This window comes from Lissotriton helveticus, chromosome 3_1 (genome assembly GCF_964261635.1).
Source record: "Lissotriton helveticus chromosome 3_1, aLisHel1.1, whole genome shotgun sequence".
NCBI lineage: Eukaryota > Metazoa > Chordata > Amphibia > Caudata > Salamandridae > Lissotriton > Lissotriton helveticus.
The window spans coordinates 63,597,246-63,616,859 of record NC_136061.1 but is presented as its reverse complement, the minus strand read 5'-3'; the positions used below and the strand labels follow the sequence as shown (position 1 = coordinate 63,616,859).

At 44.9% G+C, this 19,614-nt stretch overlaps 1 protein-coding gene across 1 annotated transcript in view; it reads left to right on the top strand.

Moving 5' to 3' along the window:
- Positions 1-8,591: 8,591 nt before the first annotated feature.
- Positions 8,592-19,614, top strand: part of CNOT9 (CCR4-NOT transcription complex subunit 9) — a 157,313-nt gene continuing 146,290 nt past the window's right edge. The window contains exon 1 of the mRNA XM_078679234.1: positions 8,592-8,775. Within this exon, the coding sequence (XP_078535360.1) occupies positions 8,752-8,775 (24 nt within the window). The 5' untranslated portion in view covers positions 8,592-8,751. The remainder of the gene's footprint in view (positions 8,776-19,614) is intronic.

Genomic DNA, 19,614 nt, shown 5'->3' with positions numbered 1-19,614 from the left:
GAGCACGTCATTTCGGACACTCGCATAGTGTCTTCGGGAGGTGCTCTAACAAGTTTCTCTGAGGCTTCGTCTTTTATACACAGGTTTGTAGCACACAGGCATCCTTTCTTACAATCAAGACATTGTCAAGTACGAAGATATTCCAACACGTGGCTACAGTAGGGGCTCTTATCCTCCATACAATAGGAGGGGGCTGTCATGCAGCTGAGTGTTCTGCTGATTCCTTTGGAATGTGTGCTCCTGATCGAATCTCAGGGGGTGGGGAGGTCATGATCAATAGTGGCTCTTTTTACGAGAGGCGAGTGCATACAGTAGTGGGCAATAAACTGTATCCTCAGGCTAAGGGGTGACCAGCGGTCCATGTAGGCAATTAGGTTCGGAGGAAGAGGTCATCAAAGGAGGGGTATTCATGGAGGGAAAGGAGGTGTTGGTCAGGCGCGGGGTGCGATTCTCAGAGACAGAGTCATGCGGGAGGGGAGGGCTCATGACTTGTGCATGTGAGAGCGGGGGCGGTCAGGGTGCATGGGGGAAGCTTGCAGGGTCAGGGAAGGGGCGCTGGTGATCGATCGCAAACTGAGAGACCACGGTACCTAAAAATGGCTGTTGTATATATGTGTGCATGGGTCTATGCTGGCGGGGTAACACAGTCAGTGTTTTGCAATGTCCATTCTGCTTACGACAAGAGGTACAGTGAACACAAATGAACGCCGCTTATGTACACATACATTTGCCATTTTCAACAGTCGCCGCTTTTTTACATAAGCAAGTTCAATTTCGACCTAGTCGATGCTATAGGCAGAATGCAATACATGTTAATTAACATTTGTTGGGTTCTTCATACAAGCCTAGAGATCGGCATAATATTTAGTCGGTGTAGAATCAAGGAAAAATGTTCCGACACATTATAAAATCAAGTTCACATTTTCTCTCTGGTGACATCAACATACAGGAAAAAATGCTCTGATACCTTCGGGTCTTGTCAGTACTATAAGAGACTTTTGAAAAACTAACTACATGAGTGACCGATGAAACATTTTAAAAGGCAATACAAAATGGTTGAGGGAGGGATTCAATTCGATACAAGCAATTTAGTCAAGGGGTGAGTAGAAAGTTCTGGAAAGGGGGAGGGTCTTTGTCGCAATGTCTTTTAACAGAGTCCGTCTTCTTTTGTTGGCGCTGCTGAGCACCGGCGGTGGAGCTATAGGTCCAGCTCGGATTCATCCTTACACGTTGCAGGGTGCGATCAGTCCTCTGCTGTTAGATCACAGTCCTGTTTCCTAACTTATTTTCTTAGGGGTGCCTCAAGCTGGGCACCTGCGTGTCTTTTCTTTTTCCGTGGCAAAACCTCATTCTATAGTCAAAAGTTTATGCGAAAAGGGTGAGTTTGTTGGATAATCGAGGGAAGAGAGGGCGGAGTGGGGCCAGATCTTTGGACACACCAAGGGACCAAGGGAGCAAAGGACAGCGAGCAGGCAGGCCCATCAGTCGGACTAAAAAGGGGACGGGGGACTTCAGGCACGAGTGGGTCAGCGAGTCGAGGGCTTCAAGGCAGCCCTGTATTCCTCCATCTGCTGAGTTTGAAAGTTATGCCTCGTCCCGCGTCTCGTTGCTCTGCGGCTCCACCTTTGGTTGCGGTCACACGTGCTCCATGATCTGTGGCCAGGCTGTGCGTCACGTCCAGCTCCTCTCCTCCGGTGATTGTATCTTTGAATGGGTAGAAAACAAGTTTTAGAAAAACTGGCAGGAGAAGACATTTATACATCTCAATTCCGTCCCCAATCCTGCGTAGGTGGGGGGTATGTTCATCGATCACAGTCAGAAGTCGTCACTTATGGAGTCTGTAGGAGTGCATTGTTATTGATTTCATAGACCTGTGTGGCGTTCATGCGCGACGTATGGTGAGAGGAATTGGATTTTTATACATGGTGTATTATCTCATCACTCAAAACTCGAGCCCCTTTGTAGAGACTCGCCCTTTTTCATTGTAACCCAAGTACTGACAGTCTTACACTTCCCTTCGGGGTCTGCTAACTCTTGCAAGCAGGGGCGTTATCGTCATGAAGAAGGGGGAGGGGGCAGATGTTAAACATGGCTTTCCTGGGGAATGACCGTTAATCAAGGTCATCAATTACGTTTCGTGGGTAGCTGACAAGAGGCTGGGGTTAATCGGGGGAAGCGTGGGTGCTTTGGACAGGGAGCTGGGGTCGATCGGGAGAAGTGGGGTACTCTGGACATCCGCACTTATGTGCAGGGGGTGGGGCAATCGGGGCATTGGGGATCGCATTTCTAACGAACTGAGAAACAGAAGACCATTGACGTTATAGTTCCCTTATAAAAGGCCAGATTAGGGGACGTCCGTCGTCTTACCTGTCCTTTCCTTCATTACCAACTCGGGTTCTATCGTTTTGCAGAAAGGAGAGGTAGTAATATGGCAAGTCACAATCGTTTTGGTTTTGGTCAAATTTGCTGAACACCTTTGCGTTCGAGGAAACCCAATTATGTTTTGTGCCGGAGGGGCGCAATGTCATCATACAAGGAAAGAGGGAACCGGGGGGGGGGGAGAGAGAGAGAGAGAGAGAGAGAGAGAGAGAGAGAGAGAGAGAGAGAGAGAGAGAGAGAGAGGTGTACAATAATGGGCCATTCAGTGCGCGCACAACACAGATCAACAGGAGTTAAGTAATACGGAAACACAGGCAGAGGGATGACGTAAATTCATGCATCACGTACACACAAACTCAGACGGGGGAGACAGTACATGTATTATATACAAAAATCCAAGACAAAACATAGAACAGTTATTGGCCAAAATGATCTGCTCCTGTACGCTGCGCATTCTCAGTATCCTAAGCTCTCTTTACTTTTTCTATTCTTTTTATTGTCGGCTGCCTTTACTGGAGGTTGTGGTTGCACACACTTACATCTCTGCCACTTGGTCATGAACTAACCTGGTCGGGCTAATGCTCACGGTGGTATTTTCGAGTCAGTTTAGCAAATGTGTTTCCAGGCTGAGACAATAGTCGGTGTCAGTTGGAGAACAATGGGGCAGCTTTGAGTTACATGCCTATGAGGATGCGAAAAAGGGGGTAGTAGGTTTTTAAATATTGGCAATATTCCTAGTCCTCTCGGCGGAGGATACTTGTGTAAACCTTACCTCGAAATATACCCTAAACTTTTCCCTACTTAGTTAAAAGTAGGAATGTATTCATTATTGTACGTCATTTTTGGTTGCATTATTCGGGGTTTGTCGTGGTTAGGTACCATAATCAAACGCCTTTTTCCCGTCTCTTCGTCCGTTAGATCACCATTTTCCTTTTCGTATTTTTAATCGATGTTCCAAAGTGACCTGCAGAAAGAGGGAAAAAGAAGGGGGCGGGGGCAACATTTAAAAACACATCAGCGAGCATAAACCCGAAAAAGGCTTTTACTTACTACATACTCGGTCTATCTCCACGGAGCGCAGTTCTTGCCAACTCGGCATTTAAGCCCAGATGAACCTTTTAGTGTGTGAGAGATGATTATCGGAAGCCGGTGTGTGGTATTATGGACCGTATGTAGGGAGGCCAAGTGGCACTCCTTCGGGGCGACTTAGGGACATTTTAGCACAATTTTCCTGATACAGGTAGCATGTAAAGTATAGGCTGAATTCCAGGTTTTTTTTTTTAGCGGTTGCTTTGGGCTGTACAAAAATGTGCAAAATACATACAACAAAAAACCTGGACCATTCATATTTGCAGTATTTCTGCATTATACCCTTTAACCCTTATCTAATCGAGTTGAGTCATTTCACCTATATTTTATTTATATCGAAAATAGTGATCATTCATTTGAAACTTATCAACTTACGCGTGACAACTACGTTTGCTTTTTTCCAAAAATCTTTAATAAGACTATCGGTGTACAAATACGGGCCTACAACCCCGTGGGCCGGCCACGGAGCAGGCTGGAACTGAAGATGTGGGGATACTTTATTAGGGGAAAACTTAATGGAGTCGGTGGTCGTTAATTTCCCAAAAAGTGCGCCAAGTGCAATAAAAATCATATTGAATCTTTAGTGTGAGCGAGTATCATAAGCATTGAAATTTCGAACTTTCAATAATCATGATGCGCCAAACTTAACAACAATTCATTGTCCGAATGCTCAATCGGTACCCATCTCATGTCAATTCATTGTCCTTCATTGTCCGAACACACACTCAGTACCCATCTCATATCAATTCATTGTCCGAGCTGACAGTATACATCCTATATCAATCCATTGTCCGTACTCATAATCAGTACACATCCTATATCAATCTATATGTTTTTTTCTTTTTAAAAAAACTTCATACATATCCTATGACACCAAGGCTGAGCAATCGGGGTACAATAAGGAGTTGAGAGTTTCATTTGCATCGGCGCCATTTTGGGTGCAGTCAGGCAGATCCAGGCATAGTCTAAATCTCCACTAACTCGTGGTTGGCCCTGAGCTTCCTTTTGGCAGTCCAAAAAGTTCCGTCAAAGGGCAAAAGAAAGGATTGGTGGTCTGAACCATCAGTCAAAAGGGGAGGGAGGCAACAATCTTTTCTACCGGGTCATACTGTGTTTTCACCGGAACTGATCCGAACTGTAGTCTGCAGGATTCTAGTCATTCAAACTGAGGCTGGCGCCAGCATGGGAGCGCCGACGTCCTGCGGCTATATTTCCATCGTTCCGTGGGCAATCATGGCAGTCATTCCCCATCGGGGGTATCTGCGGGAGTCGGGGACTCCCGCGGCTCCTCTAGAATCTTCAGGGACGAGGAGAACTTTTATGATGGTGGCATCCACAAGCAACCGGGCCATTCCTTCATGCTGGGCCCGCTCTTGCAAGGTTAACCGCCATTTTGAGAGTTCGGCAGCTACCGGCGATCGCGGGGTCAAATGAGCAGACGGGCTCCAACCTGCCGGGCGAGGTGTCGCAGCATCGCCACAGTGGATGAACCCTTTTCCGGGTGCGTGGAGCGTCGCTGCACCGCAAGAGTGGACGAACCCTTTGCCGGGTGCGAGGTGCGTTGAGGGCGCAGCTGGTGAGCCTCCACCTGAGGAGGTGGGAGAGGCTCGTTCGCGCCGCCTCTCCCTCCCGGTGCACCCCACGGCGTCTCGCTTGACATTTGTTATGGCCGGACCAGGCGATGAGGACGGGGGGGGTCGGAGGCTTGTGCAAGACATCCCCCCCAGGGTTGTCGCAGCCATTATAAAAGAAAGAAGTGGCGCCTGGCATGTTTTCGGGCCGGGCCTCCGGTTGATGGCGGCCGGACGCTCTTCGCCCTGGCCCCAGGAACGGGTTCCTTGGTTCATCCGGTGGGGCAGGCCTTGGCGTGTGGCGCCGCCTTCGGGCTATTCGCGTAGTGGTCCTTCCACCCCACCGCCCCTGACGGGTTTTGTAGACATAAAAACGTCCAAAAACTACTAGAAAGTAGCCCAAAGTAGCCGAACATGGCTACTTTGGGGAAGAAATGACTGGAACGGCGTCAGGCAGACGGCGAAATGCATTGTGGGTTTCGTTTGCCGTTGCAGCCGTTTGTCATGTAAATAGTTGCTTAAATGTTTTTTTTTCTGTTTGTTTAAAAATAAAACGTGTTCACCTGTTACTTTGCTATAGTGTTGTATATTTTCTATTATTCGCCTAAGGTTTGTCATTAATTGGGCGGGGTGGGTGGTGGAGCCAAGCTGTCTCGAAGTCATAGCGTTGAGTTCGGCTTTCCTCACCAGTTTCGTATTTCCTGAGGGGTTGTTCCTTATGTTTTCATTTCAGCGAGGTTAAAAAGAAGATTTCATCAGCGGCCTACTGATTTCACTCTATTCCTTTTCTTTTTCCTAACAATTTTTATTTATTTTTATTTTTTATTTTTATTTGCTAGCACGATACGACGGCTAATCCGCATTTTTATATTTGTCCTTTTGTATTAGGGGTACCCTCCTGGCCGAGCCAGATGACCTACCTCCAATAAATGGTCCGGGTGGAACTGGTTTACCAATCAGTGGGGAGTAGATAGGCATGACAGATTACAACGGGGGACAAAGGTCCGCATTACCTACCCTTCCTTACTTGCAAAGACTAGACAGAACATTTCTATTCCACGTTATTTGCAAACAGAGAATACCTCCAAAGAGAACAATTCCAAACAGTCAATGTTCGGACAATCAATCAATGAGGAACGAAATAGGCACGACGGGTTAAAAGTTTGCGTTACCTACCCTTCACTATCTGCAAAGGGAGAGAGAATGTTCCTATTCTTCCCCGTTTGCAGGCAGGAGAAGATCCTTAAGAGAACCAACTTCAAACAATTCAATGCTCGATCAAACAATCAATCAATGGGGAGAAAAATAGGTATGACGGATTACAATGGGGACAAAAGTCTGCATTACCTATCCTTCACTATCTGCAAAGACTAAACAGAGTATGGCGACTCTGTGCTTGTTTGCAAATAGAGAATCTCTCAGAGACAATAAAGTGAGTAATACTAGTATTTTCAAACAATCAAACAATCAATTTCGCAATTTGTCGTGTGTCACGACCTTACCCGGACCGGACCATGTGGACAGTTCTTCGCCTTCCTTTCTCCAGCGCCCGATCGTTCTCTTTTCTCCATGTTTTTACCGCAGCAGTCCTGTGGGATTCCAGTCAGGACAATAGGTCACTTGAGAGAGGTCCGTTCGGAATCGGTGAAGTTCATTCAATCGGCAGCCGGACGAGGGCCCTCTCAAGGCAGGTATACTCCAATCATTTAGACGTTCACCCCATCGTCTGGACCTCTCTTACCGGACCTTATGTCGCTGATGGGCCCCGCGTTGGGACGCCAATTGTGGTAAAGTCAGCCCATATCGCACCCGATGCCCAGGCTGCTGGTGCAGGGCGACTCTTAGTTCCCATCTTGAATAATTACCAAACAAAGAGACGGGCGCTGAAGGCAGGAAAACAAGAACAGAGTTTATTTCTCATGAGGAGAGCACGTCATTTCGGACACTCGCATAGTGTCTTCGGGAGGTGCTCTAACAAGTTTCTCTGAGGCTTCGTCTTTTATACACAGGTTTGTAGCACACAGGCATCCTTTATTACAATCAAGACATTGTGAAGTACGAAGATATTCCAACACGTGGCTACAGTAGGGGCCCTTATCCTCCATACAATAGGAGGGGGCTGTCATGCAGCTGAGTGTTCTGCTGATTCCTTTGGAATGTGTGCTCCTGATCGAATCTCAGGGGGTGGGGAGGTCATGATCATTAGTGGCTCTTTTTACGAGAGGCGAGTGCATACAGTAGTGGGCAATAAACTGTATCCTCAGGCTAAGGGGTGACCAGCGGTCCATGTAGGCAATTAGGTTCGGAGGAAGAGGTCATCAAAGGAGGGGTATTCATGGAGGGAAAGGAGGTGTTGGTCAGGCGCGGGGTGCGATTCTCAGAGACAGAGTCATGCGGGAGGGGAGGGCTCATGACTTGTGCATGTGAGAGCGGGGGCGGTCAGGGTGCATGGGGGAAGCTTGCAGGGTCAGGGAAGGGGCGCTGGTGATCGATCGCAAACTGAGAGACCACGGTACCTAAAAATGGCTGTTGTATATATGTGTGCATGGGTCTATGCTGGCGGGGTAACACAGTCAGTGTTTTGCAATGTCCATTCTGCTTACGACAAGAGGTACAGTGAACACAAATGAACGCCGCTTATGTACACATACATTTGCCATTTTCAACAGGTCGGGCGGGCAGAGATGGGAGAAAGCTCACTTGCTAAATACAGGTTTGCCAAATGAAGGTTGAGGCCATTCCCCAGTCTAACCCGTGTCGGAAGGGCGAGGGTTAATGATCCTGCCACCCCGAGGGGCTGTGACGTATTTCTCGCCTGACAAGCAGGACCAGACGTCAGTGCCCTGCTTCTATTAGCCTCAAAGACAAATGGCTCTCCCGCATGTCAGGCTGAGCTATAACCGTGATAGTCAATCTCTGCATGTTTTTCTGTCTACCCGCCAGTTGGTGAGTGTGTGTGACTGTGTGTAACTATGTACTTCTGTTTGTGCATCTGTCTCTGTGTTTTCCAGTTCCTGTGGTAGTTTGCTTGCCTGATATGTATACTTGTATTTATCAGTGTCTGTTTCTCAGTCTGCGTGTTGTCTTTTTTGTTGGTATGGCTGTGTGTTTGCCTGAGTGTTTGTGTGTATGCTTGTGTTTGCCAGTCTCAGTATCTGTTTGGCAGTTTGTATGTTGTCTGTTTGTTAATCTGGCAGTGTGTATGCATGGTTGTGTTTGTCAGTCTGTGTTTGCCAGTTTGTGTGTAGCCTGACTGTATGTGTGCTCACATTTACTAGGTTGTATTAGTCAGTCTATCTGTTGCCTGTTTGTTGGTTCGGCAAAATAAATAAAAAATGTCATGAGCAATGCTAATAGCTCTACCTTTAATAATGCCGAGACCATTGCATTGTAAATGCTTGTTTTAAGTTACTTTGAATCACTAGTCTGTCTTCTCTGCCCCGTTGGGACGGCGGATAGTGTTTCTTTTGTTTCCACCTACCCAGACTGTGCTAGTCTTTTTTCTGGCCTCTTCTCTCCGCTCTCCGGCGCTGTAGTGTTTCCTCCACCTCCATGGGGCTGCGCGTAGTCCTTCCTCCATGTCCACTGTGTTGGGCCTCGGCCTCTCGCAGTCCGTTTCAGCGGGAAGGGCTTTCGTTGCTACTGGGGACGGCGGTTACCGGAGGGCGCGGCTGCGGCGGGACCCGGCTGCGAGACCCGGAGGGGTCTGAGCATGCACAGCCTAGCCACGCCTGCGGTGAGTGAGGGGCGGGACGCAGGGCCGGGGAGGCTGGCCTGGTGGAGGGCCACCCAGCAAGGGGCTGCCAGGCTGTACCGGGGAGGCCTCCTGGCCAGCGGTGTGTAGTGCTAGTGTCCTGTGGGATGGGTCGGGGTACCGGAGACCTGCGGCTGGAGCTGTATTCATTCCGCGGGTCATTAACGTGCAGGGGTTCACTTTTGAGGACGGGTATTCGGCACAACAAAGCAGGGAGCCGGCGTCTTCACTCCGTTTACGAAAAGCTTCTTAAAAAATAAATTAAACTACAGAGTGCAGTTGACAAAAGTAGCTCAATTTAAAAATAAGAAAATAAATGTAAAGGAGTTAACAAACGTGAAAGAAATTACTGCAATACAGTAACATGATAAAATGTCAATTATTGTACCTACCATTGTCAATCCAGTGGTATGGCTTTCAATAGTGCACCCACACAGAAACGTACAACATGGACTGCACAAGTGCAGCCACTAAGAACACCCAGGGATATTGCTGCTCAATCAATGGAAGTTGGTTCCAATATACACAGACCCTACGCGTTCAAGTTCTGTACACAACTTAAAAGCCATGCAGAGGCATACGCGAACAGATTGGTTGCTTGGGTGAATTAATGGGTCGATATGAGCTTCGGTGTTTTCTTGGGTATTAAGCGGAGGGGAATGAGTTTGTGAATGTTTAACACAGTAGGTGCACTGGTTTTTGTGGTTACAGCTTAACATGTTTTTTTTTCTCCTTTTGTACGCGGAGTTTGTCTGCTGTGTTGATAGTTTGGTACTCTTGTTGCGTACTTATGAAAACTTAGTATTTTGTTCCCTTTAAGTCTTCCAGACAGTACAGCTGGTAAACACATCTTGGGGACATTCGGAAACTTTCTCTAGGAATGCATTCCACCTGTTCCTTACCATTGGCTTTGTAACTCATATCTTCTGGCTTTCTGTTTGTTGACTTTATTTATTTAGGCTGGTCATGTTCAGTTAGTCCCTCACAAGGAGCAAAGCCTTTTCGCACTACCCCTTCTTGTATTCTTCCACGAGTGCTCCTTTCTGTTACCAGGCCTGTAAAACTTGTTTGTTTCTTGTCACATTTATTGTGCATTTAAAAACAGAGGTCAAATGTCAGGCTGGGACTTCCGAAGGAGCTTGATGTTTACTTTTCTTTCTCCGACTTCAAAGTGAGAGGACTTTCCACGCCGCTCTACCCTTTTCCACGCCGCTCTACCCTGCGCCACTCCACTCTGTCGCTGTACTCTATGCCACTCTACTCTAAACCGCCGCACTCCATGCCAATGTACTCTATTCTGCTCCTCTGTAGTCTGAACCTTCTAATTAACGCCACTGCACTTTACACCACTCTGCAATACTGCACTCTAGGACACTCTTCTGTCTCTGAACTCTCTGCCCCTGTACTCTGCATTACTGCATTCTACGTCACTGCTCTCTATGCCACTATACTGTACTTTGCACCATTCTGTGTGCACTCTACTCTGTACCACACTGCACTCTATGCCACTCTACGCCACTCTATTCTATGCTAGTGCACTCTGTCACTCTACTCTGCACCACTCCACACTCTACTATGCAGCACTTTAATCTATGCCACTGCATTCTATGACGCTGCATTGAATGCCACTGAATTCTGTTGCTGCACTCTACGCCACTACATTCTACACCACTATACTCCTTAATTCTCTATACCATTGCACTCTACACCAATCCATTGTATGCCACTGCACTCTCCTCATCACCACCGTACTCTAATTTATGCCACCGCACTCTACACAAATGCATGCAACGCCAGTCTACTCAGACACTGCACTCTACCCCACTCTACACTACTTCAGTTTATGCCAATGTGCTCTTCGCCACTTTACTTTGCAGCACTCCACTCTATTCCACTGCACTCTACCGCACTATATTCTAGTTTGCACCACTCTACAACTCTACTGTGCTCCACTCTACTTCAGACTGCGCCACTGCACTCTACACTGCTCTATTCTACGCCACACTGAACTTTACTGTGCAACACTCTAAACTATAATGCTGCATTGTACGCTGCTGAATTGTAGGCCGCTGCACCCTACGCCACTATTCACTACAACATTCTACGCCACAGCCCACTCTAAGCAACCCCACTCTATGCCACTTCAGCACACGACATTCTATTCCACTATGTTATACGACGCTCTACGACACTCTACTCTTTTCAATTCCACTCTACGACACTCCACACCACTCTCCTCTATGCCACAAACATTTAGCCATGCTGGTGTACAGCATAGCTAAAACACATGTGCAAAGCCAACAGTTCTTGCATAGGTAAGACCTGTTGGCTTTGCCAATGCTTGTTAAATTGTTTTTAATGCTACAGGACACGCAGAGGAATGTGCATGACAAAATTGGACTGATTAAGGCAGTAGTTCTTAACCTAGGGTCCACAACTGTTTATTAATAGTTATTTAATTTTCTTAAGTGCTAGCACATAAAAGAAGCAACATGTAAAACTGGACATTTTAAAACACCCTGCGAATGTGAACAAATGTGAAATTATTATTATTATTATTGCTTTTGTATAGTTCATATATCACCCGAAGGTCTCAGAGCGCTTGCAGAAGAGAAAGCCCCCCGCTGGAAACCACATAGCAGATGAGTAGGACTAGAAAAGCCAGGTTTTTAGTTGTCTACGAAACCTAAGGTAGTCGGACTCTGTCCTTATCTGGAGGGGAAGGGAGTTCCAGGTTTCAGGGGCTGTCTTGCTAAATGCCCTGTCGCCATTTCTGGCTGTGCGTACCCTCGGGATGGTGAGAAATTAAAGTTTAAGAATTATGTTGGTAACCGTAGCTAATTTTTTTGAGCAGCACAATACAGAAAACGGAATCTAGTACGGGCATTTGATAGCCTCAATTAAAGCAATGGTATGTACCAACAAACAGAGAGCATGTGCTAGCAGCAAAAAATACACGGATATGGTAGGGTCTAGTCTATAACTCCACACCTTTTAGAAATACATTGTTTTAGAAATACATTGTTTTGAAAATATCCAATCTTCCCATTAAAGTTTTGATTTTTATTAACACATTAGTGAATTAAGATTTCGTAATTTGTGTACCTGTTTCTGCGTTGTGTGTTTTTATGAGATTCCAATTGTAGAAATTGCATAGACTGGGGGTCCCTGGCATCCAGTTCTGATTCATTGGTGGCCCACAGAATTCAAAAGATTACTAACTGTTGATTTAAGGCTTGGGCAATCACAGTGTTCAGAGATGTTGCTCCAGAGGTATGACTGTGCACACTTAAGTGTTCTTGGAACTGAGGTCAATTTAGGAGTGCTGCAGAAGAGCTTGTGAGTTCACTTAGCTTACCAGGCTATATGAAGGCAGTTGCACAGATCTTGGCATCTGACCTGCCTGCATTGATTTTGGATCCCAACACTTGAGCGCCCACCCTCTTAAGCTAGGTCTTGAGTACTCAATCATTTTCTCAGGGGCCTAAAAGTATATATTTGGAGTGGCAAATGACTGAATTGATGCTACCAGGGTTGGGACGAGCGAATTGTAAGGAACTTAGGGGAAGCAAAGTCTGTACATAGTGTTGATATAGAGTCACAGTTATTTTGAGGGCATCATTCAATAATGCCCTCTTAAATTAAACCCCATGTCTACAGAAGATTCATAGATTTGACAATACTGTGCGCCTGAATCTTAAACTTTCAATACTACAAAACGTAAGTTCTGTCCATACTTATATGTGCTGAGTTCTCAACCCTTACTCTTGAGTCTCCGCTCATGCAAGTATAGATTTTAGTAGTAAATGTTGGAGAGACAGGGGAGTGGGTGACAAAGAGGCAGATTTACTACTAAAGGGGATGTAATTAGGGAGGAATAAGAGGGGTTTAGGGTTGGACATCGTCCCCACGCACACACGCACACACACACACACAAGAGTAAGACAATTGCATTACCCTGGGGTAGATTTATGTTACTTATACGTTTGCAGTAAGTTTACTCTTGAAGTTTGTGAATACTGAAGATGTAAACTAAGTGTAAACTTACTCAAAAGTTAAACTCACCTTTGTGAATCTGGCTCTTTGTTATGCTGTATCTGAGTTGCTATCTCTCTAGCACACCTTTGAGTAAGTCTTCTCTGCTTACTTCGCTACTATGGATGAGTATTGTATACGAGGGAAGTAGCTTGATTATTAATTTGCAGTGAAATGGAATTGTAGGCCTCACGCTCTCCTTATGCCTTTAGTCTTTTATCTGTAACCTTTAGGAGTGCTTAGGAACAGGTTCAGTTAAGATAGTGAGTGCTATAAAAAAATCATTGACAAAGGCACCCAACAAGTTTTGCAATTCACTGTGGTGGGCAGACGCAAATATCCAACCTCCACGGCTAGACATGGGACAGTGGGAACATTTTAGCCATGACACTAGGAGGCTGCAAGTTTGATCATGGTTTTACGACTTTGCCAAAATACACTGGTTGTGAACTCTGTATGTAAAGTGTGAGAGAGTCTCACAGCACAGTGGCATTTCTTAGGTGAGAGTTGGCCCAGAGTCAATGAGCGAACTATGGAACCAGAGGTCATGTTTTTTAATTTTTTTTTTATTTTTTATTAATCTCAACCGCCCCTTTTTACCGAATTGTGTGCTTCTTGGTAATAACGTTTTCAACCTATTTCACTGCCCCACCCCCTTTTTTTATGCAATAGGAAAAACGTAAATACTTGTAGTAAGTATTTGATAAGAAAACAGGACTGTAACCCAAAAATCATTTGATTTTACCCATGGGTTAGAGAAAACCCTGTCTCGTAGTCCTCTCACTAAAATGGGGTGTAGTGAAAAAATGATGAATCTTGAAACTAGTCCTGCACTGTGGTGATGGTGCTCCTGCTTCACCAAATTGTTTGAAAGTCCAATCATATCCTTCCTATGTCTTTATCCCCTTAAATGTCATTAAGTGATAGAAGTGGGTAAGCCACTGACGGCTCGAGCCATGTGCCCTGCTGTGGCCCACCTGGAGTTTCAAAACAAGCAGACCCTTCAAGTAGCTTCTGTATGCGATCCATGTGCTAACCTCATGCGCAACAAGGTATTAACTTTTGTGTGAAGCGAGTGAGGGAAAGAGATGACCATTTATAGACTGAATCTCACAACGATTAACCAAAGAACCCGAGATCAGTCTCAGCTTCCTCATTTGATCAAATTGTGTGATCCTAGTAGTTTGATTTCACTTCACCTACTTCTTCTTCATTATCATATATAAGAACACCTTGCAATACATGAGTTCAGGATGTGCCTTGTGCTTGTTTCGAACAAACTATAGTGTTGTCCAGGTAAATTAACAACAGACGCTACTAGAGGGTGCACAGGACAACTGACTTGCCTCTTAGTTCACTATGGGCATTGCTGCCAGGGAATGTTTCTAAGATCATGTATGAAAACGAGAACTTTTTTTAAAACTGCTTCTCAATGCACTAATATAGTTTAATGATCTATGGTGAAATGCTTATCTATAAATAAATGATGCTTATCTATAAATAAATGCTTGCTCACTTATTTAACAGTTTTCGGAATGGTAGGGATCCGTCAAGTAAACTGAAACTCAGGGTTCCTGTTCCTCAAAGGGCCGCACGTAAAGGTCTGGCGGTCAAAAGCCGCAAACAGGCCATACTACGAATATCGCTTATCGAGGTGGGCACACTGGAGATCTGGTCTTGTCTGACTCTGAGGCATATTTGTGGTGATCTATGGCAACGCAATGCAATCTTGCTTCTAGGATTTGAAGAAGGGGGCTGGAGGGTTCCTAACATCAGAAAATATTACAGACTTTGAGGGGGAGAATCAGTGTTTGGCATGCTATAGTGCACTATTTCCTTTGCAATGCTGTAGATTTCAGATACTAATGCACTAATCTTTTGTTAATGCAATGGGCCTGGCCACTCAAGAACACACTTTGTCTGTTAAAGCTTTGGAGTTGGTTCACATTTGTTGTTCATTTCTGTGGTAACATTCTAAATTGATCATTCTGTATTGCTGCCAGTCTGTGGTAATGTTGCCACTGTGTGACCATAGTTTGAAATTGGCCAGAGTACAACAGGTGAAACAGTTCTTTAAGTTAAGGAACTGCAGGTGGGGCGGTGAGTATGATTATATGGTCTCCCTCTATGCAGACAGTTGCATTGGTGTAGTACACTGCAACCTTCAACCTTCTCGAAATGCATATAAATCTCAGTTCCCTGTCACGTGCACCAATTAGCTAAAAAAATGCATTTCATATTTTCATGGCACTGCCTTCATGCTTATTTTAAAGTACTCGAAGTTGATCCTTGTCTAGAATATTTTTACTTTGGCAAATTCTTGGTGCTGGTGGACCAGGCTAATTTGGTAACATTTTCAAGGGATGTGTGCATGGTAAGTCCAAAGATCAGAGCAGCAGCGTCTTCTAAATATCGGAGATAAGAATTCACAAGAAAATAAAACAATATTTTATCATTTGTGCTTCCTTTCATGGACCCTCTCTCCTTTGTGGGATTCAGTATAATAGTTTTCTTCCTGAATAAGAAACAAAAATGAAGAGAAATATTTTAGCATCACAAATGGCACAAGTATGACTATGGGTTAAAGTACTAGGCATTTGTCTCATACATTTCATTCATAGGGCATTGTGTGGTTTTATGATGACTGAAGTGTGCATTTCTGTTGGTTTCTGGAGGTTTCCCGCCCTCTGGTGAAGGATGCATGATGTTTTTTGGGTGTTGTGATCTTGTACATCGCTATGATTGTTTTTGTATATTTTGTGAGTATTGTGCTGATTTGCAGAAGGACCCTATGTGTTATGTCAGAAGATTGAATGAAAGCGCCTTGCTAATTGAATTGTCGGATAGGATTTCAAAGTGGGAAATGCATGGCTGGCAATCTAACTTTTCTAATGAGTCTCCGAGTTTGCTAAGTTAGAAATTTCCAAGTATTTAATCAGTGTGTGCTTTGTAGTGGGCTGAAACATTTGAATGTTTTGTGGCAACCTAAGGCATGTCTTTGCTCTGATGGTGTACATAATGTATACTCTCCTGATGGTTACTGCTTTTTGGAAGCAATTGTACAAGTCTATCTGTACTATTAGATGTATGTGAAATGTTCTGTCTAATGTTTACCGTTGGATTACATGTCTGCTGCAGCAGTCTGAGCGGTGTGCAGGTCTTGTGTTCAATCCCCTTGGCCCGCCTAATTCTTTTATGTAGATGTGTACAGTTAGTTTGCAGAAAGTTAAAATGGTGTGGTGATCATGTGACTAGATATTTTTCCCGTTCCATATTAACAATAAGTCGCAGTTTTGCTGGAAGAACCGGTGGTAATACCAGATATTATACTGCATTACTGTGCAACAACTTGTTATTTTTTGGGTGTATGTTATTGTTTTTGCTGTTAATAATAGGTTGCAGAAAGATTTACTTGCTGAGTTGTCTGTTTTGGAATGATTCAGTTCAGAACACCTGGCAAGCTGCACCTCAAATGAGTTGTAAAGTGTCAGGCCCGAAAATCGATCATTGTGGAATAATAACACTTATTGCTGGAATTTGTGTAGGCAGAAGTAACTACAAGTGCCACCGTGTGAATGTACCAACCTGTACTCACACAGGTGCTTGGGTGGGATGCTACATCAGAGTAAAACCACTCAGACTGTTGGTTAGTAAGTCCTGGTTTCACATGTTTTGTAATGTAGTGCTGTTCAGCTTAATCCGTTCTTAACACAGTATTGAATAATCAGCTGTCTAGAGCGATGACATTTTTCGGAAAAGAATGAAACTATAGTAAAATACAATGATATGCTGGTAAGAACTGATGAAATAATGTGAAAACATCCATAATAAAGAAATGCAAGAGGCACACATTTAACAGGATGGAATGCTATAACGAAAGAAGGGAACAATAAATTAAACAATTTAGAATGTATACATTTTAGAAATATTTTAGCAGAGCAATGTAAAATTAATTAAAAATGAATTAGGTAGGATTGGTAAGATGGCAATATTTATAAATTGGGTCGGGCTGGAGATTTGGCATTGGTTTAGTACTAGGGTCACCACTGGCAACAGTTTAGGGTGACGGTACACTATGGTTTAGGGTTAATGTATGTGAGAATGTGGTTGGTTGTTATATTTTCAATGTTATGGCATTCTTGATTGTTGCTCCTTTGTTAGTAGTTAATCTAATTGAACATGCAGGTTTGTTTGGAAAAAAAAAAAATTGGGGGGCTTCTGCTTGCGAGATTGGTTTAGAATAGAGCCACAGACTTCTCACAGGACTATGTTTTAGCTCCCTTTAGTAGCGGTATAAAGGTCACGCTCAGCTGTGTGTCTGCACTGCTTCAGTCACTGTGCAGGACAGGCCGCCACGCAGCTTTTATTTTCCAAGATGGTCAGTGCGCCAATTTTGAACATGTGTGTAGTACACACAGGAGCAGATTAATTCGTATTCGTATTACTTCTTCAGTTAACAACAGCAAACATCCCACAGACCGGCCGGCAGTTCCATTCCTCTGCCGCCGGTTCTAACCGTCCTTTCCAACCCCCACGCCCGTGTCACGTCATGACATCACACAATATCCACGCGCGGAGGAACCTCCGTGGACACAATACTACAATGATGTGCAGCGCACTCTCGTGCTGTGTTGCTGGGGGCATAGTTTGGCATTTTGCTGCCGCTGACGGCCTTATACCTGTAATTGCTGTCGAAGCATGCACCGATAGCCCAGCAGTACCTCTGTTTCGCAATGCCACTCCTGTAAGTGACCAGGACCAGCAGATCTCTGCCAGGTAAGAAGGGGCATTCTGCGAGCATATGTTAAGTTCTGGTGTTATGTAAATTTGCTGATGAGGATAGAATAGGAGAACGAGTTTCAAATGTGTGTTCATTCTGTTAACCGAGGCAGTGTGGGGTCTGTTGGTTTCCCTCCTTCTCTCCCTCACCTCAGTAAGTCTGCATTTCACCTGCTTACAGAGGCTTTTGGCTGTGAGGGAGAACAGTTTTCCAACAGAGATCCCGGAAGAAGAGACTGGTAGTTCGCACGCCCCAAAGGGTGGTTGCTCTCTGCTCGGTCAATTTCTTGCCACTTTTTCTGTGTACTTTTGGGACACCTGCTATGTTTTGTCAGCTGCCTGGAGTTTTGCTGCTGCAACCAGTAGACCTGAGAGGGTCCCAGTCACTCTCAGGGAAACCAAAGTGCTGTCCATTCCTTTGGCATCCCTGAGAAGGCTGTTTCTGCACTGCCCATGGCTGGTGGGTGTGAGATTCACAAGAAGCATTTGCAATGCCATTGGTCTCGAATTTACACCAGTTTGAGCTATTGACAATGTAAATAACAATGCCTTTATTTTTGTTTTCCTTTTTAAAACATAAATAAAAGGCATTGTCATTTACAATGCCAATAGCTTAAACTCTCTAATACTGAACACATAGGTATTCTATATATGTGCAGTGATGGTGATCTCACACCTATATCTGCAGTGATGGTGATCTCACACCTATATCTGCAGTGATGGTGATCTCACACCTATATCTGAAGTAATATGTGCAGTGATAGTGATCTGACATCTATAGTTGCAGTGATAGTGATCTCACACCAATATCTACGATGATGGTGATCTCACACCTATATCTGCAGGAATAGTGATCTCACACCTATATTTGCAGTGACTGTGATCTCACACCTATAGCTGTAGTGACTGTGATCTCACACCTATAGCTGTAGTGACTGTGATCTCACACCTATAGCTGCAGTGACTGTGATTTCACAACAATAGCTGCAGTGACGGTAATCTCACACTTATAGCTGCAGTGACTGTGATCTCACACCTTTTTACTGTTAGCACATCACTACAGCAAGGCCAAGCGAAAGGAGCCCCTTGGGCATGAAGGGGCGTCTTGAGACCTCAATAAAACACAAAGGAAGGTTGGGCGCTGGTGTTGAGCAGTGACTGGTTGAAGAGTTGAAGGGCGCCTTGGCGGTGCCAGAGGGGTGAGATGGTGCACACTTGTGCTCTGGAGGCGGGAGATGGTGTATGTATATCAGCACAGAAATCTGTTTAAACTAAACATTAGATTTAGGGTGAGGAAAAATACAGTAGTGTGAACGTTTTATTTCGGTGTAGACCGTGTGCGGGGCTGTTTTGTAATGTCGTTACTGGCAGACACAATCACATTTAGAAAACAAACAAACTTCTGAAACATGACCCGTCACTACACGCCTCCTTTAAATAAGAAATACCCTCACGACAGCCGTTAAGCAAACGATCCAGTCTGGATGGGCCGTCCCAAAAGGAGACCGAGCGGTAACAAAGAAGCCTCATTTTTAATCTGAGGCCACCGTTTAGCATAAACGATGACGCCAGCCAATGAAAATGATGGGCTGGACTTCACGTCCCCTTCTGAAATCTCCTCTACCACAATATGTATCGCAGAGCGAGGAGCACATGCGCGCTGCAACGCTAGGCGAGACCTAAAATGTGAATCTGTAGAAGGCCATGTAAATGTAAGACGTCTGGTTAATGTTAATTGTTAATTGCGATTTGTAGAGCGCCTAATACCAGCATGTCTCTTAGCGCTGAGAGAGAGTAGCCACAGCCAGCCCCCAAGAGTGAATGTTCTGTCCTGATCAGTCTGCGTTATGCACAGGCCTCAGTGAAGAGTAGGGTCTTCAGTTTCTTCCTGAAAGAGAGAAGGGCTTTTTCTAACCTCAGGTGGCCCTGCAACTTATTCCAAAGTTGCGGAATGACGACAGAAAAGGCTCGCCTTTCTTTAGTCGTGTGGTTAAACCGTGAGCAGGC